General features: G+C 51.2%; 1 protein-coding gene across 1 annotated transcript in view; it reads left to right on the top strand.

Moving 5' to 3' along the window:
* The window catches only part of AARS2 (alanyl-tRNA synthetase 2, mitochondrial), a 160,776-nt gene that overhangs the window by 11,655 nt on the left and 127,768 nt on the right, over positions 1–21,353 (top strand). The window contains exons 4-8 of the mRNA XM_086925856.1: positions 1,811–2,002; positions 16,164–16,308; positions 16,484–16,629; positions 18,642–18,750; positions 19,648–19,686. Of these exons, the coding sequence (XP_086781982.1) occupies positions 1,811–2,002; positions 16,164–16,308; positions 16,484–16,629; positions 18,642–18,750; positions 19,648–19,686 (631 nt within the window). The remainder of the gene's footprint in view (positions 1–1,810; positions 2,003–16,163; positions 16,309–16,483; positions 16,630–18,641; positions 18,751–19,647; positions 19,687–21,353) is intronic.

The following is a 21,353-nucleotide window of genomic DNA, read 5'->3' as shown; positions in this document are numbered from 1 at the left end:
GATAATAAATATCTCTGGGAGAGATAAGTAAGATGAACAGGGGCATGCAAGTTCAAATAACATTTGTTACTTATTTTATGAAATTATTCAAGAAAAAAATCATGTACTCACATAGTAAAGTGACAACAAGCGTGACGTGCTGGGGTTAAAAGTAGCTAAAAGGATAGAGTTTAAGTCCCTGACTCTGGCCTTTCGGGCTTTGCAAGATGGTGGCCCGGGCTATCATAAGCGTAAGCTCTGCCTATACCAACAAGAACGCACTCTGAGATCTAACTCCCAGCACCTGCCTGTACCTCGTTCTGCTAAGTCCCGTATGGGAGGCAGGTCCTTCACTGTGGGGACGGCCAGACTCTGGAACTCCCTGCCTTCCCCTATGCGCCTGATCAACTCTGAACGTGAGTTCAGAAAGACCTTGAAGACTTGGCTATTCAGCCAATGCTAGCACCTCGGTTGGACCTCCATCCCCAGCGGTGACCGCGTAGCGCCGGGACACCTCTGATTGCCGTAGCGGTTGCGCTCTACAAATGCTATTATTATTATTAAGAGACAAGTTAGTGTTTATATTTCTATTGGCTCATAGATATATGATGGCATTTTCATAATGCTAATGAAATCCACATATGAGCACTTTGACTGAAGTTCTAAATGGTTGATGCAAAGAAATTCTGTTTAGCAACTGCTGCACCTATTATGAGTTTCAAAAAATGTAACAAAAACACACCAAAAATGTGTTGGCCTGTTGCATGTTGTGTGACATCAGATGGCTCAGTTTTCACCCCCCTGAAAAGATAGAAAAACAGTTTTCCCAATTCTACACCATCACCTTTGAATTAAACCACATTTGAATTAAAAAGTCTTTCAAAATGGAAGTAATACTGCTGATTGAAAATGTGTTGAGTGCCTCTGATAGAGCAGTGCCTGTGATGGGCGAGAGGAGACCTCCCCTCTGCTTATGTAAGACCTAGGCGGAGAGGAGGAAGGAGCTGTGTGCATCCTGGGCAGGGAAGCCTGCTCGGTGCATATGTACCTCCCTGAGCTGCGTGTTCTCACCTTCTTCTATGCCAAGAGTCCAAACCATGATTCATTTTCATTACAGAACCCTCTTGTTCATTATTGTGCAACTTTGAAACAGTAAAGTTGTATGAAGTTGAACACCAGCAGTTTTGATTAGCTTTGCCTGTCTTTGGAATGAGAGACTACTCACGTAGGTCGAAGTATCTGACAGACAATGCTTCTGCAGTTCACGCTGCAGAGTGCCACGCATAGTCTGTGCATTACATTAACTTTTTAGCGCCAACGAGACTAGAAGTGAGCATCAAGGCACTGTGCTGCATAGAGGTGCCGACGCCTGAATGCCCACTCGGGTGATTAGTCGCGTTTTACAAATCCCTATTGATTGATATAAGGATTAGTGTCGCCGTTCCCTATTTCTGTATATTTCACGTTTTATATTGCTCTGACACTCTATCAATTTCGTCATATACCATAACGGAGGCAAAGGAAGGTAGGAGCACCAGACATCATTGTCCAATTGAGGAGCTCAGACTGCGCCTGGTTTCCGAGTGTGTGGATCAGACAACCAAAGCCACGTTCTGCCACTGTATGGAGATGACTCTGCTGCTCTTGTGGCTGCATCGACATCACAGATACATAGCAAGCTTTAGAGGGGCCTCCAGGCATATTGTAGCGTAGAGGCCATAGAGACGTTTGCCTCTCTTAGAAACTTGGGTTCCAAGGACCATTGGCAAAGTTGCGGCACCTGAAAACTTGTGACTGTGACTATCCTCATGGATTCCCTGTTCCTTTTCAGACTCCCCCCGGACCGTGTCTTACCCTTTGGGTTAAGAGAGAACTTCTGGGAGATGGGCGAGACGGGCCCTTGTGGTCCCTGTACCGAGATTCACTACGACCACGTGGGCGGACGTGATGCCGCAGCCCTGGTGAACCGCGACAGCCCTGAGGTGGTGGAGATCTGGAACCTGGTTTTCATGCAGCACAACAGGTAAGAGTGGTCACCTGGTCAGTGATGGGGCATGTGTGTGCAGAGATCCAGAGTGTGCTTGGTAATAGAGTGGGACAGCCATTTTATCTGTTTCTGCCCCCTGACGTGTGCTCTTATAATATCTTTCTCCCTCTATTATTATTCCCACCTTCTCTTCTCTGTTTCCTTTCTTTGTCTTGTCCTGTTTGGCCATTTGCTGTTTCTCACTTGAACTCGTTCCTTCTTTCTCCCTCCTTCTTGAGATCAGATTGGAAAAATACAAGGCCTAAGAAACAATAGCCACTGAGCCCTGCAAAGAGATCGAGTAGTGGTGACCTATGTAGCATGTGCAGCCTGCACAGACGTGCCTCCGACCGTGCTGGGGAGATGCTGGTGCTGATTCACACAATGCTGTCCGACAGGGGATGGGTGCGAGTGTGCCCTGTACTCAGGGGCCTGCAGCCGGTTCCTGCCTCCTCTCTCATACATTTCCCAGCTAGTGAGTGTTGATCAAGAACCTCCTTGGGTTCTCCAGACATACGCGGTGGGGTAGCTAGTGGTACCAAGCTACAACAGGATTTAAGAGACAACCCGGCCTGTTTCTGTATCGTCTGCCCATGTTGTCGCCTGTTGTGTGAGTGCATCATACAGGACAGGGCAGAGGGTACACTAGTCACTTCCTGCTTCTTCTGCACATGGCATCTCTGGCGACTTGTGATGGCTTCGCTGCACGGCATCTCTGCACCTTCATCAATGTGTCTGTAGGGGCGGTCCAAGTAAAACATCATTGCAGGATATTGGGCAATGGGTGACTGTAGTTGTCAAATCCCCCTGTGGGGACGGAGGGGGCCACCAATCTCACACCTACCCATCTTCTCCATCAGCATCTCTTGTGCGCTGCTTCACCCATTGCCCCTGCTCTTAGGGGCCATCTGTCCCGCTATTTGAGGCAGAACTAACCACTAGAACATAGGTGCCCTTCACTCCTTCTCTCATCTCACATAATCTACTGATAAAGTTGTTTCCAAATCCTCCACATTCACCAAAATTTCCCTTATCCTGGTTCTGCACAGTAGACTCTCTGTTGAACTCTCTCTGTACGGTGCACATGGCTTTCCCTGGATCTTGGGCTGTCCACCTGTGACTAGGCTTTGTCCAGGTATGGCACTGTTGTGTAGTTATGAGGAAGTAGAACAGTTACACTTGAGAGCCCAGCCACAAACAGTCCTAGTAACTTCCTGGGCCAAGATACGCCTCAAACTGACAGGCAGCACTCATGCGGTAAGAGGCCCTCTGTGGGAAAGTGCACTAATAGGAAAGTTATGGGGACACGCGGCCACTCTTCAGCGCCGGGATGCCCCTGGGTAACTGCGCACGTTACAAATTTTATATAATAATAATACTCTTGGTCAAGGGGCACATGTTTGTGCAGCTTCAGCTAGGTTTAGAAATCTGTAACACTCAGATGCTTTACTATGACAGTGTCTACAAGTCAGTGGGACAAAGGTGCGAGGCAGAATGCTACAAGGAGAGACAACGCAGTAGGGTCGAACACAGGGGGCTAAGATTCTCCCAAAATGCCCCAAAAGTCAGACTGCCCAAAGGCCCCCTGTCCCAACTGGACTGAGGATTCCACCGCGTACAAACATGGATTTAAAGTGCAAATTGACTTCTTCAGAAGTCTTGATGGGCACTGTTAGACGGACCGGGAGGGTCGGCCGAGGACTAGGGGAGAGGTCTCCGGGGAGAGCCGTCTCCAGGGATCGTACAGACGAGTAACTCCCCCCCCACCCCCCACAGACGTACACCACACAAAGATAAGGTTTAACGTTCTTTATAATTAGGCTGTGGGGTTTTAGGTTTAAACCTATAATAACCGATAAAACCCCACTGAAAGAAAAATAGCCCTCACCGGTGAAAACATATAAACACTAAAAAAACACCTGCCCAACCACAAACTAAATGCCATTCAAAGAAAGGAAAAAGAGTGAATGAGTCATTTTTTTCATCCTGAAGGGTTCAATACAATGTAACTTTGTTATACAAGCTAGCAGTAAGAAAGACTGGCTAACATTATTCTGCTTGAGTTTTGTTCTTTAGGGATGCCACTAAAATATTGTTTCTTCTTCCTTTTACTTTTTTCAGTTTTGTGGCCTTTGGTCTAAAGATGCAGGGTTTAGTTTCGTGTTTTAGGTCTAGTTTAATTATTTTATAAACTGTAGAGAATCAGGAAATATCAAACTCATATTTGATATTTTGGCTGCATTTGACTATTTCACTGATAGGTAAAATGGCTGGTTTCATAAAAATCTTTCCTAATATGTGCCATCACATTTACCGACAGAGAATTGGTAAAAACCCTTAATACATCAGACCATGGTTTCTAGTGGGTCAGTATTGATATTAGGTGAATTTCCAACACCTCAGGCTTTAAACATTCAATGAAAGGTATAGTGACGAGTATATATATATTAACAAGCATCTGGGATAGTGGTGAAAACATGACACCAGACTTTTGGAAAACATTAAATGCAGTGTCATTTGTAAAACGTATATAAAAAAGTTGTGTGATGACCTGTCAAACTTGATACCCAAGTTGAAGTGATTACCTGTAGGAGATCCTTGCCACTTGTTAGATGGTATGCTGAAAGCATCTTTACAATCTTCAGAGTTAATGAGGGATGCTATGGACTTTTTAGTCCATTATGGTGCACTGTTTTCTTATGCACACAAACTAAAACGCAAATATTTATCATTTTGTGCTTTATGTGGCATCAAAGAAAGAATCATCCCAACTATGCCCATTAGCTGATGGTTCTCAGCCCAAGGGGCTATGAATGCTGAGAGGGCATTTTCACAGAAGTTTACATGGGAAGGAAAGAGCGAGTGGACCCAAAGACTCACGGAAGAAGTATTGTATGGTGTACTACAATAAGATTAATCAGCAAAAATGTATTTGGACCTCATGCACACTATAAGTACACTGTCTATATACCATGTTCTTTCAGTGCAGAAAGCAAGCAATAATAAAAGCAAAACGTTCCATAAACACCGGAAAAACACTTTTTCTGCAGTTTTTAGGGGCGCGAAAATGTGTAACCACTGATAACAACTGTTTTTAAAAATATTGAAAACACTGAAAAAACCCCACCAGAATTTACCAAAAATAGAAACTGAAAACAGGAAAGCCTATTTATAATTAATCTTTAGGTACGAGAAGATGGTACAAGGAGGTCTGGACTCAGGGGTCCCCTCGATTCTAGTCTCTTGGATGGGACGGGGGGTAGCGGGACAGTCTTGTTACCAATCTGGTAGGTGCGATGATATGATGGATAGCTCACAATCCTCGAGCTCGGCGTTCTAGATGGACGGGCCGCGGCAGCGCCAGCAGGTCCCGAGATGATCGTAGGTAGCGACGGTCCGCGGCGGCGCCAGCAGGTCCCGGAGAAGGTGGTAAGGACAACGGTCCGCGGCAGCGCCAGCAGGTCCCGACGAGGATGAAGGATGCGGAAGGTTGCGGCAGCGCCGGCAGGCAGGACAATAGTTCACAAGGCAAGGCTACGGCAGCGCCAGTAGTCCGTCAAGGATGAGTTCTTCTCGGTGTCTCTCGACTCCAGGATACAACTGCCTTCCTGCTCTGGAGCTGCCCCAGTTATAGGTCTGGCCTCCTTTGATGTCCGGACCCTCGCACTTGGAGGTCGGGAGGTCCGGGATGAGGGAGTCCAGACACCCAGCAGGGGGGTGGAGCCAGCGCCCGGGGGAGCTGGGGGCGATCGGCACCTGGCGGGGGAGAGCCATCGACACTTCTTTCTCCCATTGACCTGCCAAGTGGTCCGTTCACCTCCTGGGTGGATGGTGGTGCCGGGATGTCGGGGCCTGGCCAGGCCCAGGGTTAGGGTCGAGCTGAGGCCACGCGGCCTCGTGGTGCAGTGTCCAAGATGGCGGCAGGGTCGGGCAATGGAGCTGGTAGTGGCTCGGCCCCATGATACGGAGATGTCCGGGGTCAGGAGTCCCGTAGGAGACGGGGTGCGGGTCGCTTCTGTGGGTAACACCTGGAGGGCTGGGGCTCGGGCCCTGTCATGCGGGGAGGGAGCAAGCCCTTCACGTGGCCTGTCCAACATGCGTCCCCCCCAGCTGAAGGCGGGGAGAGTCACCCATCCTCTTGGGGACTCTCTTCGTCGAGGCGGAAAAAACGTGACAGGCCATCCGCGTTGGCGTGGTCCTGGCCAGGTCGGTGTTCCACAGTGAAGTCCATCCCCTGCAGGGAGATGGACCATCGCAATAGTTTGGGATTTTCCCCCCGCATCTGCATTAGCCACTGCAGGGGCCGATGATCTGTTTGCACCCGGAAGTGGGTACCGAAGAGATAGGGCCGGAGCTTCTTGAGGGCCCACACTACGGCGAAGGCCTCCCTCTCGATGGTGCTCCAGCGCTATTCTCGGGCCAGGAGTCGTCTGCTGATGAAGGCCACCGGTTGGTCAAGTCCTTCGGGGTTCAACTGGGAGAGGACCGCCCGATGCCATGGTCGGAGGCATCCGTTTGTACGATGAATTCCCGGCTGTAGTCGGGGGCTTGGAGCACCGGGGCAGTGCACATGGCGGCCTTCAGTTTCTCGAAGGCCGCTTGACAGTCGGGGGTCCAGTTGACCATCTTCGGGTGGTTTTTGGATGTGAGTTCTGTGAGGGGCCCCACAATGCTGCCATAGTCCCTCACAAATCGCCGGTAGTAGCCGGTGAGCCCCAGGAAGGCTCGGACCTCTGTTTGCGTGACTGGAGGCTGCCAGGACTGGATGGCAGCGACCTTGAGTTGCAGGGGGGCCACCAGACCGCTTCCCACTTGGTGTCCTAGATAGGTCACGGACCCCTGACCAATTTGGCACTTACTGGCCTTGATGGTGAGGCCGGCCCGTTGGAGGGCCTGCAGGACCTCTCGGAGGTGGTGGAGGTGGTCGGTCCAGTGGCGGCTGTACACAGCGATATCGTCCAGGTAGGCGGCGCTGAATTCCTCGAGTCCCGCCAATACCTTGTTCACCAGCCGCTGGAAAGTAGCTGGAGCGTTCTTCATGCCGAATGGCATGACCTTGAAGTGGTAGTGGCCATCGGGGGTGGAAAAGGCGGATCGTTCCTGAGCCCGGGGTGTGAGACCGATCTGCCAGTAGCCCGCTGTCAGGTCAAAGATGCTGAGGTAGCGGGCAGCCCCCATGCGGTCGATCAGTTCATCTGCTCGGGGGATGGGATGAGCGTCGGTTCTGGTGACAGCGTTCAGGCCCCGATAGTCGACGCAGAATCGGAGCTCAGGAGTGGTGCCGGGGGCGGCAGCTTTGGGGACCAGCACGACTGGGCTGGCCCAGGGGCTGTCCGAGGGCTAGATGACCCCGAGCGTGAGCATCTTTAACACCTCCTCTTGGATGCAGGCCCGTACCCGATCTGGTACGCGGTACGCCCGATGTCTGATAGGGGGACTGTCCCCAGTGTCCACGTCGTGCAAGCACCAGGGGGTGACCCCTGGGGTGAGGGAAAACAGGGTCGTAAATTGCAGCAGGAGGTCCCGGCAGTCTTGGTGCTGTTCCGGGGTGAGGGCATCGGAGAGTCGGACCCCGTCTACGGACCCATCTCTCTCACGGGTCTTTAGAAGATCAGGGAGAGGTTCGGAGTCTTCTTCCGCTCTACTGTCTGTAGCCATCAGGAGGCTGAGCTCCGAGCCCACAAAGTGGGGTTTGAGTCTATTAGCGTGGAGGACCCGGAGGGGGTTTCGGGGAGATTCCATATCGATGAGATAGGTGACGGGGCTCTTGCGCTCGACCACTTTGAAGGGCCCCGTCCACTTGTCCTGCAAGGCACATGGTTCGGTGGGGGACATCACCCATACTTGTTGGCCAGGTTCGAATTCGATGGAGGAGGCATTTTGATCGTACCATTTCTTCATGTCCTCCTGACTGGCCTCAAGATTCGCTTTTGCTATTTCTCTGAACCGTCGGGTCTGATTGCGTAGGGTCAGGAGGTACTTGAAGACGTCTGGAGGGGACTTCAGGGGGGCCATCTCCCAACCTTCTTTGACTAGGCTGAGGGGCCCTCGAACAGGGTGTCCGTACAAGAGTTCGAAAGGGCTGAAGCCGAGGGACTTCTGGGGGACTTCTCGATAGGCGAAGAGGAGGCACGGAAGCAGCACATCCCACTGGCGACGGAGGGGCTCTTCCAACCCCCCGATCATTCCCTTGAGCGTGCGGTTGAACCGCTCGACTAGTCCGTTTCCTTGAGGGTAATAGGGGGTCGTGAATCGGTAGGTGACCCCGCACTGTTGCCAGAGGGATTTCATATATTTTGAAATAAAGTTTGTGCCTCTGTCGCTGACGACCTCTCGGGGGAAGCCCACCCGGGAGAAGATCCCCATTAAGGCCCGGCCGACCACCGGGGCTGTTACAGTTCGTAGGGGAACAGCCTCGGGGTAGCGGGTGGCGTGGTCCACCAGTACCAGGATGAACCGATGTCCTTGTGCCGTTCGGGGGTCCAGGGGCCCCACAATGTCTATCCCCACCCTCTCGAACGGGGTGGTGACAACTGGGAAGGGTTGCAGAGGTGCTTTGAGTTTGCGGCCGCTCTTTCCGCTGGCCTGGCACGTGGGGCAGGATCGGCAGTGGTTGAGGACGTCGTTTCTCATCTTTGGCCAGAAAAAGTGGGTCACCAGGCGACTGTAGGTTTTGTCCTGTCCCAGGTGTCCAGCCAGAGGGACATCGTGGGCCAAATTTAACAAGAAGTCTCTAAAACGGAGGGGCACCACCAACACTCGACTGGCCCCTAACTCCGCGATTCTCTGTTCACTATACAACAGGTCGTTGTCCCAATAGATCCAATGGGCTCCGGTGGTGTCCCCTGCGCTCTGGGCGAGGGCTTGCTGGCGGAGTCCCTCGAGGGAGGGACAGGTCTTTTGCTCTTGACGGAACTGCTCCTGGGTGGGCCCCCCTTCTTGACGCCACTGAGCCAGATCGGGAAGGTCCTGGAGCTGAGCGGGCCCTTCGGGGGTTTGCTCTGGGGGGTCAAGTCAAGTCAAGTCAAGTCATAACATTTATATAGCGCACTACATACCCAGAGGGTTTCAAGGCGCTTAGGAAGGGGAGTAGGATTATTTGTCAAATATCCACGTTTTAAGCTGCTTTCTGAACGCTAGGTGATTCTGGGTGAGGCGAAGGTAAGCGGGGAGTGAGTTCCATGTTTTGGCAGCCAGGTAAGAGAAGGATCTGCCTCCCATGGTGGTCTTGTTGATGCGAGGTACAGTGGCCAAGGCTTGGCTGGAAGAGCGAAGTTGGCGGGAGGGGGTGTAAAAGGACATTCGAGAGTTGAGGCACTCTGGTCCGATGTCGTAGAGTGATTTGTGTGCGTGGGTAAGCAGTCGGAAAGTAATCCTCTTATTGACGGGTAGCCAATGGAGGTCTTTAAGGTGACCAGAGATGTGTTTGTTGCGTGGGATGTCTAATATGAGCCTGGCTGAGGCGTTTTGGATTTGTTGTAGTTTCTTCTGGAGTTTTGCGGTAGTACCTGCGTAGAGGGTGTTTCCGTAGTCCAGTCGGCTCGTGACCAGAGCGTGGGTGACTGTTTTCCTTGTTTCGGAGGGGATCCAGCGAAATGTTTTTCTGAGCATGCGAAGAATGTTAAAGCAGGAAGAGGATACGGCGCTGACTTGTCTGTTCATTGAGAGTGAAGAATCCAGGATGACGCCTAGGTTCCGTGCGTGGTCTGTCGGGATGGGTGCTTTCCCGAGGGCTTCCGGCCACCAAGAGTCGTCCCATGCAGAGGGGGATTTACCTAGGATGAGGACTTCTGTTTTGTCTGAGTTCAGTTTCAGACGGCTTTGTTTCATCCATTCGGCGACTTCTTTCATTCCCTTGTGTAGGTTAGTTTTGGCGGTGCTGGGGTCCTTGGTGAGAGATAGGATCAGTTGAGTGTCATCCGCGTAAGAGATGATGTTGAGGTTGTGTTGGCGGGCGATGGCCGCGAGGGGGCTCATGTATACGTTGAAGAGGGTGGGACTGAGTGAGGATCCTTGTGGTACGCCGCAGATGATTCCTGAGGCCTCGGACTTGAATGGTGGGAGGCGGACTCTCTGGGTTCTTCCGGTGAGGAACGAGGTGATCCATTCCAGTGCCTTTCCTTGGATTCCGATGTTTCTGAGGCGTTGTAAAAGGGTGCTGTGGCAGACTGTGTCGAAGGCTGCAGAGAGGTCGAGGAGGATGAGGGCGACTGTGTCTCCATTGTCCAGTAGAGTTCGAATGTCGTCTGTTGCTGCGATGAGGGCGGTCTCAGTGCTGTGTTTGGCTCGGAAGCCAGATTGTGAGGGGTCGAGTGATTTGTTGGCTTCGAGGAAGGCGGCGAGCTGGTTGTTGACCGCTTTCTCGATGACTTTGGCCGGGAATGGAAGAAGCGAGATGGGGCGGTAGTTTTTGAGTTCGGTGGGGTCTGCTGTTGGTTTTTTCAGAAGGGCGGTGAGTTCAGCGTGTTTCCAGTCTTCTGGGAAGGTAGCGGAGTTGAGGGAGCAATTGATGACGTCTCGGAGGTGCGGAGCTATGACGGAGTCTGCTTTGTTGAAGATGTGGTGAGGGCATGGGTCAGTGGGGGATCCAGAGTGGATGGAATTCATCAGGCGGATGGTGTCCTCAGTGGAGATTGGGTTCCAGGCGTTAAGGGTGTTAACGGGGGGAAGAAGGTCAGCTGATGGTGGGGTGGGTTGGCTTCCGGGTTGGTTGTCAAAGCTGTTGTGGATGTCAGCAATCTTGTTGTGGAAAAAAGAGGCTAGGGAATCGCAGAGGGTTTGAGAGGGGGTGATGTCGTTGGAGTTGGCCGAGGGGTTGGAGAATTCCTTGACGATGTTGAAAAGTTCCTTGCTGTTGTTGGGCGGCCATGGACCGGGTGGTTACGCACGCCCAGTCCGGGAGGCCCAACATCCCCAGGTGCTCTCTTCTTTCCACGGCGGCCCACTGGTAACTCTCAAGATCGTTCCCCAGGAGACAGTCCACGGGGGCATCATCTCGGACCATTACCTTCAACATGCCGGAGACTCCTCCCCATTCGAAGGGGACGCAGGCCATCCGACACAGACTCTCGGAATTGTCGGCTGAACGGACGGGGCAGAGGATGTTCGGCAGGATCTGTTCCGGGGTCACCAGGTGACAGCGGACAGCCGTCACACTGGCCCCCGTGTCACGTAGTGCTTCGGCCCTGCGCCCATTAATGTTCACCCACTGACTATATTTTCTGGTGTTGGCGGGTAGGGGAGCCCGCGGGATCATGTCTCTTCCCCCTAGGCACGCTAGAACCATGGCGGCCGGTTCCCACTCTTGTTGTTCTTGTTCGCATTCTTCTTGTTCTTCGGAGATTTGCTCTCCCCCCAGGGCGGCGGCAGCTACCTGGCGGGGCCTCGGAGTCTGGTTCTGTGGACAGTTCGGGTCATTGGCGTAGTGACCGACTCGCTGGCATTGATGACAGGTGATATTGGCTCGGAACCCCGGGCGCATCGGGGGGTTGCCCCGGCTGGCCGGGGGCTGGGTGCTGGCAGCGGGAGCGGCCGGGACGGTGTCTCTTCCTCGTCCCTGGCCTCCCCCCCCTCCTCGGGGACGGTGCTGACCTTGGTTGTTCCTGTTCTGTTCGTGCGGCCCATTCCGGCCTACTCGGGTGCTCTCCCATCGGTCAGCCTTGGCGGCGAGCTGTCGTGGGTCAGTCAATTTACTGTTGAGGAGGTGCTGCCTGAGCTCGACGAAGCAGTTGTTGGAGAGGTGCTCCCACACCATGAGATTAAAAAGTTGCTCGTAGGTTGTTACGCGGCTCCCCTTGATCCAACCCTCGAAGGCTCGGCTGAAATAGTTTACATATTCCACCCACGTTGTACCCGGGATCCGGGTGCAGTCTCTGAACCTCTGGCGGTACATTTCGGGTGTGAGCCCATATCGGGTGAGGAGGGCAGCCTTCATGTGGTCATAGGAGGTCATCAGATGGTCTGGGAGCTGTAACAGGGCATCGCGGCCTTCATTGACGAACCTCCCCCATAGGCCGGCTCCCCAGTCACTTCGGTCGATCCTGTGGGAGGTCATGGCGATCTCGTAGGCCTTAAACCACTGTTGTATGTCGTCATCTCGGAAATACTCTCGGGCGACATCCTTGGGGATGTGGACCTTTTTTTCTGTTGCTCCTGGGGTGTGCGGTTGCTCGGGCACCCCCAGTTCTTTGTTTTGCTTCCGTAGGTCTAATTCTGCCAGTTTGCGCTCGTGTTCGTACGCTAATCTCTTTTCTTCGAGCTCTCTCTGCCTCTGTTTTTCTTCCCGTTCTTCTCGGAGCCGCAGATGTTCTAGGTTCAGTTTCTGTTCGGCTAACTTTAGTTCACCGTCCATTTTGAGCCGTGCCATTTTTAACTCATGTAGTCTGCTTCTTTCTCTCTCTTGGACCTCCTCCTGCGAGATACCTGTTCTTCGCTCCTCGGGAGCCGTGGTGTTCTTCTCTGATGCTGCAATGTTTTGGTCCGGGGGTCTGGCGTCCCCGGTTTCGGCCCAAGACTCAATAGCGTGCTGGAAATCGTCTTTAGTGCTCAAACCGGTGGTAGCAATGCCTAGTTCAATGCAGAATTGTTTCAACTCACGATGGTTGTACTCCTCCAATTTCTCCATCTGGAATTTCTTGGTGGATCCGCTCTCTTTGGTTGTCATTGTGGTTTAGTTGTGGGGTGAGCTACTCTCTGTACGATTACGCGTAGATTCGGATCGCGCCGCTGGCCACCAATGTTAGACGGACCGGGAGGGTCGGCCGAGGACTAGGGGAGAGGTCTCCGGGGAGAGCCGTCTCCAGGGATCGTACAGACGAGTAACTTCCCCCCCACAGACGTACACCACACAAAGATAAGGTTTAACGTTCTTTATAATTAATCTTTAGGTACGAGAAGATGGTACAAGGAGGTCTGGACTCAGGGGTCCCCTCGATTCTAGTCTCTTGGATGGGACAGGGGGTAGCGGGACAGTCTTGTTACCAATCTGGTAGGTGCAATGATATGATGGATAGCTCACAATCCTCGAGCTCGGCGTTCTAGATGGACGGGCCGCGGCAGCGCCAGCAGGTCCCGAGATGATCGTAGGTAGCGACGGTCCGCGGCGGCGCCAGCAGGTCCCGGAGAAGGTGGTAAGGACAACGGTCCGCGGCAGCGCCAGCAGGTCCCGACGAGGATGAAGGATGCGGAATGTTGCGGCAGCGCGGGCAGGCAGGACAATAGTTCACAAGGCAAGGCTACGGCAGCGCCAGTAGTCCGTCAAGGATGAGTTCTTCTCGGTGTCTCTCGACTCCAGGATACAACTGCCTTCCTGCTCTGGAGCTGCCCCAGTTATAGGTCTGGCCTCCTTTGATGTCCGGACCCTCGCACTTGGAGGTCGGGAGGTCCGGGATGAGGGAGTCCAGACACCCAGCAGGGGGGTGGAGCCAGCGCCCGGGGGAGCTGGGGGCGATCGGCACCTGGCGGGGGAGAGCCATCGACACTTCTTTCTCCCATTGACCTGCCAAGTGGTCCGTTCACCTCCTGGGTGGATGGTGGTGCCGGGATGTCGGGGCCTGGCCAGGCCCAGGGTTAGGGTCGAGCTGAGGCCACGCGGCCTCGTGATGCAGTGTCCAAGATGGCGGCAGGGTCGGGCAATGGAGCTGGTAGTGGCTCGGCCCCATGATACGGAGATGTCCGGGGTCAGGAGTCCCGTAGGAGACGGGGTGCGGGTCGCTTCTGTGGGTAACACCTGGAGGGCCGGGGCTCGGGCCCTGTCATGCGGGGAGGGAGCAAGCCCTTCACGTGGCCTGTCCAACAGGCACTTTACCATGGCAAGTGGATTTTTGGGATTGATGCCCAGTTCACCACGAACAGTGCAGTCGAGACCAGTGGTGTCAATATTCATGGAGGAGCGCTACTGGTGCTGGGGTTGGCTGGCACCCAAACACATATCTCGAGGGAATACCAGACCTTACAGTCTTATATTGAAAACGTGCTGTTAAAGACATGATTTCATGCAGTGAGGAACCCTCGCAGTCAACGGGCCGCTGTGGTGCTCACCAGTTAGACATGCAAAGTGGGGAGTCTGGGTTACTGACAGACTGACTGTGTGCGCTGCAGTAGGAGCTCAGTGGTTCCACAATGACGCAGAGTAGCCACAGCCGACAGGAGGCTACTATCAGGTCTAAAGCTAACTACAACATTTTGAGTACCTCTCGGGATCGAAATGGGGTGATAAAGCTCCGTCCACATGGGCAGTAGATGGCAGGTCAGGGATGATGCTTGTTCTCCACATGCACGTCTTCCGACTTCTCTCTGCAGGTCCTCTCTGCTCTTGGTGGTGTAAAGTTCTTTCGGTCACTTCTTGACCCTTTGTGAAGCCACCATGGGGGCCCTGGACATGTCCTCCACACATGGTTCACTCCTGTGAACATTCCTTCTGGTCAGAGATCTCTCCACACTGAGCAGTTCAGCTTCCTCTTCTCCTGTTCCAGGTCAACACTGATGTCTTGTCTGGATCCTAGGCCTGTCTCCAGCCTCACAAAAGGCAGCAACTTGCAAAGCTCAGGCTCATATCTGGTATGATCGCTCTTTGAATTCTAGACAAAATAGCAGTTATTCCTTCAAGAGGCCAGTATTTATTCCACAATGTGGGCACAGGTGAAAAGCTGAACTGGAAGCTTTCTAATCTCTGTCAGCCCCATCCAAGCTCATCTTTCCCTTTCTTTGATCTAAGCTTTTGCAGGACGAACCCCATTGTGTTTACTCTGTCATTCTCTGTCTCCCTCTGCGACCCTGTCTTGATTTCTTTCCCTCGTGATGTGTCTCTCCCTCTCTGCCTCTGTCTCTCTCTGCTGTGGGTCACCCTTTCTTACATTCTCAGCCTGGCCCCCTCCCCTTTCTTCTGTTTCTTTCAATCAAATCTAGTCCAGCAACTGTGGGGGACACAGAACTGAGTGTGGCCCACCTCTTCCAGGACAGCTGCTGTGTCCTTTAGCATGACAGAATGTGAGGTGGTGTCACTCTGGGGCAATGGTGCCTCTGTCAGGGGATGGGAAGTTTGGTGATGCTTGCATGGAGAGAAGGGAAGCTCGGTCCACTGCACTCTGGCTCTCTCTCACTCCTGCATGCTATCTCACTCTACCACTCTCTCTGTCACTTTCACTCTAGCTCTTTCTCACTCTAGCACTTTCGCTCTCTCACTCTCTCTCTCACTCTAGCACTCTCACTCTCTATCTCTCACTCTCTCTCTCCCTCTCTTACTCTAACTCTCTTACGCTAGCTCTCTCCCACTCTTGCTCTAGCTCTATCCCAGTCTCTTACTCTTGCATTCTTTCACTCTCTCTCTCTCTCTCTCTCCTGTCCTACTGCTCCTCCTATCCGAGAATATTTTCCTTGAACACAATGAGAGGACATAAGGACTCCAGTGCGATCTGGGAACTTGTCCTGGAGTTCATGTGAAGAAGCCTGTGCCCCTCAAGCTAGAACCAGCTCTCATTCTCCTTGTCTAGTTCAGTCCAGGCTAGCTTGGGTTGATGGGCTGCTAGCCGCACTTTGCTGAGAGACTTTGCTGAGAGGGAAGGAGCACTTGGCCAGATCTGAGGAAAGTCTTCGGTAGATCCTAAAAAGACAATGCGTAGGTCGGCCGGCACTGCTTTCTTTGCCATCTGAAAGGTGGTCTGTCCTGTAGTGTCCCGCAGAGGACGCTCGGTTCAAGGTGCTGTCAGTTTGTAGAGAAGTACAGGGGTCCTGCCTCATGTCTTTTCTCTGGTGATTAGCAGGCATCTCCTTGGCCAGGGGTTTCCCATCTCCCCAGATATTGGTCTGCACTGTAGTGTCACACAAGGGGTTATCACAGAGAGTGTGACACTTGGTGAGAGGACTTGTGGATAAGCGGAAAGTCCCACCTGGTTTTCTGAGGTCCTTCTCTTTTCATGTAGTTGTTTGTGATCTATGTTTCTCTGCTCGTCCTCTGTGGTTGAACTTTTTCTGGAATTACTGAAGCACGTTTGAATGAAGATGATGCGGGTGCCTCACTGTTGTGCTCTTACGGGAGTATTATGTAACCTCCTCTGTTACAGTTGTACAAGAGATGGGCGGTATGCACACGCTCTTGTCTCTAGTCGCGATTAGAAGAGTGTGATCGCTGCTAACCCTCTTACTGTATGTTTATTGAAAGGGAGGCTGATGGAAGCTTGCGCCTCCTGCCCCAGCATAACGTGGACACTGGAATGGGCCTCGAGAGGTTGGTGACCGTCCTGCAGCACAAGCGCTCCAACTACGACACAGACCTCTTCACACCATTGATGGACGCAATCCACCAGGTGAGGCTGGACCCATGGCAGACTAGTGCACTTGTTGTGGTGTCATCCACCATTGGATAGGCTCTTGTCCACTCGTATAAGGAGGCTCTTAGCAGGAAAGCAAGCCCCTTCTGAACCAAAGTGTCTCTGAGTGGTCTCAGAACTGACCGCATTCTGCGTGCTCTTGTCTTTCCAGGGTTCTCGGTGTGCATCATACCAGGGGCATCTGGGCAGTGCCGATGCTGGCAATGTGGACATGGCGTATCGCGTGGTGGCAGACCACATTCGTACCCTTTCGGTGTGCATCGCGGACGGTGTGTACCCGGGGATGTCTGGTGCTGAGTGAGTAACACATTGCTACTGCTGATACACTGTAAGAAGGTAAACTCATTTAGGGGAAGAAGGGGGTGTCCTTTAGCCACCAACCTGGTAACAACTAGTAAAACGCTGTTGATTTCTGGTTTCTGCTTGTTTCTGGTGTTTGGAAGGCAATGGTCCTTATGACACTCTACAATAGAAACTCTGCAGTGGAAATTCATTTACGCTTCTACTTGGAGGAAAGGACAGACTGTATATTTTTAGATTCCAAGTTTATATATGCTGCAGGGTTTTATATTACAAAATGGCTGAGTATTTAGCTGTTCTAGTTTTTTTTCTTTATCATGCATTTTAATGTTTTATATCTGACTGTTTTGATTTTAATCTGGTGATTATGTATGAACTTTTACGGTTTTATGAAACAAAATAAAGGGTTTGAATTGAATTGACAAGCAGTCCATGAAGCATGTTTCTTTTCAGTAATGAGACAAACTAAAATCTGGATATGACAGGCCAGCCCCTTTGTCTCAAAGGCTGTACTGTGGGCTGTCCAGAGATCTCGCCCAATAAACAATCCTGGTCTTTGTGGGGGTCAGACATGCATGCTGGGATTTTGATGCAAACACCTGGCCTAGATTACAAGTGTAGGATATATTTCATTTCGGGCGCAAACTCCCCTTTGTACATGAAGTAACATTCCAGGATGGGTTGTGTTTGCACACCGCCTAGTTGCCCACATGCATGTTACATTACTACCATGCACTATTTGCCTAAATGTTTACCGCAGATAAAACCTTGTAAGGATCTTGTTGCAAAATTGTGTGAAATTCTGTTTATGCTCCTCGGAAAGGGACCTAATATATTAAACTAAGGACTCGCAGCTTTTCCTGTCTCTGTGGCCAGTATCGAGGCTGGAGTTTGATAATCCCAGAACAAAATCATTGCTAAAAAGCACCAACATCCTTTCAGAAAAAAGCCTTTTCTTTTCTTTCCTTGAAATAGCTTTTCCAAGCAGATGACCCCCTGTCGCCTAGCTCGCAGTCGCCTTCCTCTGGAGCCTGGGTTTCCATGTACAAGCATTAAACCCTACTAGAAGTAGTCTGAACTTGTGGCCTGATGTGTCGCTGCCACAACTGGTATTGTCAACTGCTGGGCGTTAGTTACTCTGCATTAGTAGATGGAGGTGGGTGGGATTTCACCAACTTCATGTCAGTGCAGATCTGTCCCAGGACCAAGGGGGTCCACAGTAGGATCAGGATGGGAAAGCATGAAGCGAGGAGAGGTGGCGTTAGGGGGAGAGGAATGAGGGCCAGGGGAAGGTCAGTGTAATGTTCAAGGGTGAGGATCTGTGAGGTGTAAAGATGTGAAGTCCCAAGGTGGGGAGGAGAAAGAGTAAAGGGATTAACCCTCTGAGGGGCCAGGGGTGAGAATGTGGGAGAGTGCAAAGAGGGTAAGGTACACGGGGGCAGGACAGGTCTCAGCTTGACGATTTGGAAAAAAATTGTGAATATGGTAACAAATGCTCTCAGCTTATAGAATGCAGATCAGCTTTTGGGGGAGGGCTTATGAAGAGAATACCAGTGACCTAAAGTTTAGAGGAACGGGGGTTTAGGAATAAGGCCGGGGTCATCTAATGCGTGAAATCCCACACAGATAAAATGAATTGTCACTGGGCTTGCAGACTGCGGTGTGACATTTTCTGGGTGAGATCCTGGTGTAACCTCGTTCTCTGTGTAAGATCCTGGTTTAATCTTGTTCTCTGTTTGAGATCCTGGTGTAACCTCGTTCCCTGTGTGAGATCAAGGTGTCACATCAGTTTGTATGTGGTTTCCAGGTGTGAGACTGCATGCTAGATTGCCAGATGTTAAGATGTCTTCTCTTGTGAGTTCACCATGTGGGTGGCATCTGCCCATGTATGACATGAGCTTCTGTAGAATGTCTTCCTATGTGAGATGTTGGCCTGAGTCTGAGAGAAGCCCTGAGGTATCTGACCTGGGTCTACGCGTCACCTGATTGGTTTCTTGTCTTGGTTTCAGGCTGGTTCTGCGCCGGATCCTCCGAAGGGCTGTCCGCTTTTCCTCTGAGATACTTCAGGCTCCTCCTGGTTTCCTGCCCACCTTAGTCCCCACGGTGGTTGATATTTTGGTAAGTATCTGCAGCCAGTACATTTCAATGTGAGAAGTTAAGGACTTTGCAAAACAGGGTTACAGAAACTGTGCACTTCACTGCTCTGTGAGGAGCAGCACAGGACTTGTATAATGTTCCGCATGTTCTGTGGTGAATGCTTAAGAGACAATTACAGATCCTAAGAAACCTTTCTCAGCACCTTTTAGTTCATTCGGATTTGGTATGGCTCCCCAAAAGTCTCCAAGCCCCTTTCTTTGCTCCCAGCACCCCACATTTATCATCCATTCATGTGTTCTCTCATGTGAGATGTGAACCACAATCCTGTCCCCATCGCCTTTGTCATGTGTGTACACAGGCGAAGCCCTGTATCACTGCACGAGTTATGAAGCTGTTCCTATAAGATGAGATGCTCATAACATAACAGAAAAGCTTAGTGTAGACCTTGGGAATCCGAGTATTCTGTGATAGGACCATGAGTTGAGCCAGAGCAACCTGTCGTTGAAGGAACATTTAAACCGTAGACGTTTGAACGGCCTCTCCAGGATGGCAATTCCAGCTCACAGGAGCAGCAGTGAAAGCTGGTGTGGTAGTAGATTTTTTTCTTAGGATTCTTTTAAAATGTTCATTTATGTGTTCTCTCTATGGAACTTTCTTCCTCCTGCATCTATGCACTTTTTGTGTATTTCTTTGAATACCTGTGTTTGTTCCATGTTCTGAAGATCAGCCTAGCTTCAGAAGGTGGATGCTCCAATAAACTACTCTCCATGAAGAATCTGCTTGGATTTATTTGGAACTACTTCAGCTGGGCTTTGATACAGTCGCTGGCAGGAAGATGTTTTACTGCCTGAGAAATGTAAACGGTATGTTTTGTCGAACAATTCAGTTCCTGACAATGTTTTTCCGCTTGCTTACCAGGGTGATGCCTACCCGGAGCTGAGGCGAGACACGAGCCAGGTATGGACATCATTTCAAGTGGAACAAAAAAATGGGGGCTCTCTAAAAAGGGGCGTGGCCTTAGAAGCCCAACTAGGAATTATTTCCAAGAGGTGCGGCCTATAAAATCAAGGGTGTGGCTTAAAACATGTAAACTAAAATCCTGCTCTTCTTATAGTGTAGCAGCCAACCAGCATTTTGTTGCCTCTCTGTGAGATTTTGAATTATTGCATCTCAGACATATCACAGAGTTACAAACCTGCACTTAAAGCAAGCCAAACCTATTGACGTTGCCAATGCTTGTTAGCAGTTTCAGATAAATGAGTAACAGCAATGAATTAGTTATGAAAAATGGGAATTAAAAATGTTTCAGTTCTGGAAATATGAAGCTGTGAATGGAACATTGCTAAGGTCTGTGGAAAGGGCAGCAGTCTTTGAAATGTCTCCGTCACTCCAGTTCTTCCCTTCACTTCAGTGTCCGCTGCAGTCTCTCTGTCAGACAGACCCTCCAGGATTTGCCATTTGCAAAAAATATTGTGAAACTAGGACTATTGTAAAAATCCCGCAATTTTTGCAAAGGCCCAGCAAAATGAAGCCTATTTTCCCCTCCTTTTATTGACCCTGCGCTGGGTCAATAAAAGGAGGATGAGCAGGCGAGAGGTTTTTTCATTCCTTCTTTCCTGCTTTGCAACAACACTTTGAGCTTCCTGGGGGCGGAGCCTGCCTCGAAGTGCCTCAAAAAAAGCATCACTTGAATGGCTAAAAAAAAAGAAAAAGGAGAAAATTGCTGCTGCTGGACTCCAGGACAAGGGCTGCTCCTCCACGTGGGCGTCGGAGAGTCACCCCTCTATTTTTTCACAGTGCGAGAAGCAGAAGAACGTTATACCTGGTTGGGGGCGGGTGGGTGGGCGGGTTGGGGAGGATAAGCTAGCCCAATGTTATAGGCGCTGACTGTGTGGTCGGCCCCAGGGGCGTCCAAACCAGTCATGAGCTGTTGGAAAACGAGGGCGTATCTGTGAGGCCTGCACAAATAACATGACACATTTGTCCTTCACTGGGAACCAAACACCCAATTGTAGCGCCTAACTCTCAGAGGATAGCGCTGCAGAGCAGTCTGAGGCTTACTCAAGGGAGGTAGTGAGGGCTAGTAATCGCCATTTGCAGGTGCGCAAAAATAACACCCAATAAGTGATTGTCGAGTCTGTACTTTGCTTTATAAAAGTAAGAGTACATTTATTAAACACACACACACCACTCAATACTATACACCAATTTACAAATATACATAAGCTGTTGGAATTTCTTTATGACATCGCATAACATCTCCACCCCTCCCGCAGGGGGGGCGGCGGGGGGAGGGGGGTCCAGTACCACCACTCCCATCTATACACATCATCGTGCCCCCAATGCAATTAGTTGAACACAACCTGGGGCGTGGGCCCTGCGCACTGGCACCATCCCAGTGGCGACCCACCCCATTACCTCAACAAGCATTAAAAATGGGTAACCCTGCCTTGGTGACACACGACCCTGACTGAGCATGTCCTGCTGACCATAAAGTATGCACCTCCACATCTTAAGGACTAACAGTCTGGGTTGTTCCTCACCTAACAGCAGCAGCAGAAATACATGTTTAAGCACACTTTAGAATGACAGCACATTTGGGTATCATTAGAATGCATTGCAAT

The sequence above is a fragment of the Lissotriton vulgaris genome, chromosome 6, assembly GCF_964263255.1.
Source record: "Lissotriton vulgaris chromosome 6, aLisVul1.2, whole genome shotgun sequence".
In the NCBI taxonomy this organism is placed as follows: domain Eukaryota; kingdom Metazoa; phylum Chordata; class Amphibia; order Caudata; family Salamandridae; genus Lissotriton; species Lissotriton vulgaris.
This window is presented reverse-complemented; position numbering and strand designations above follow the sequence as displayed.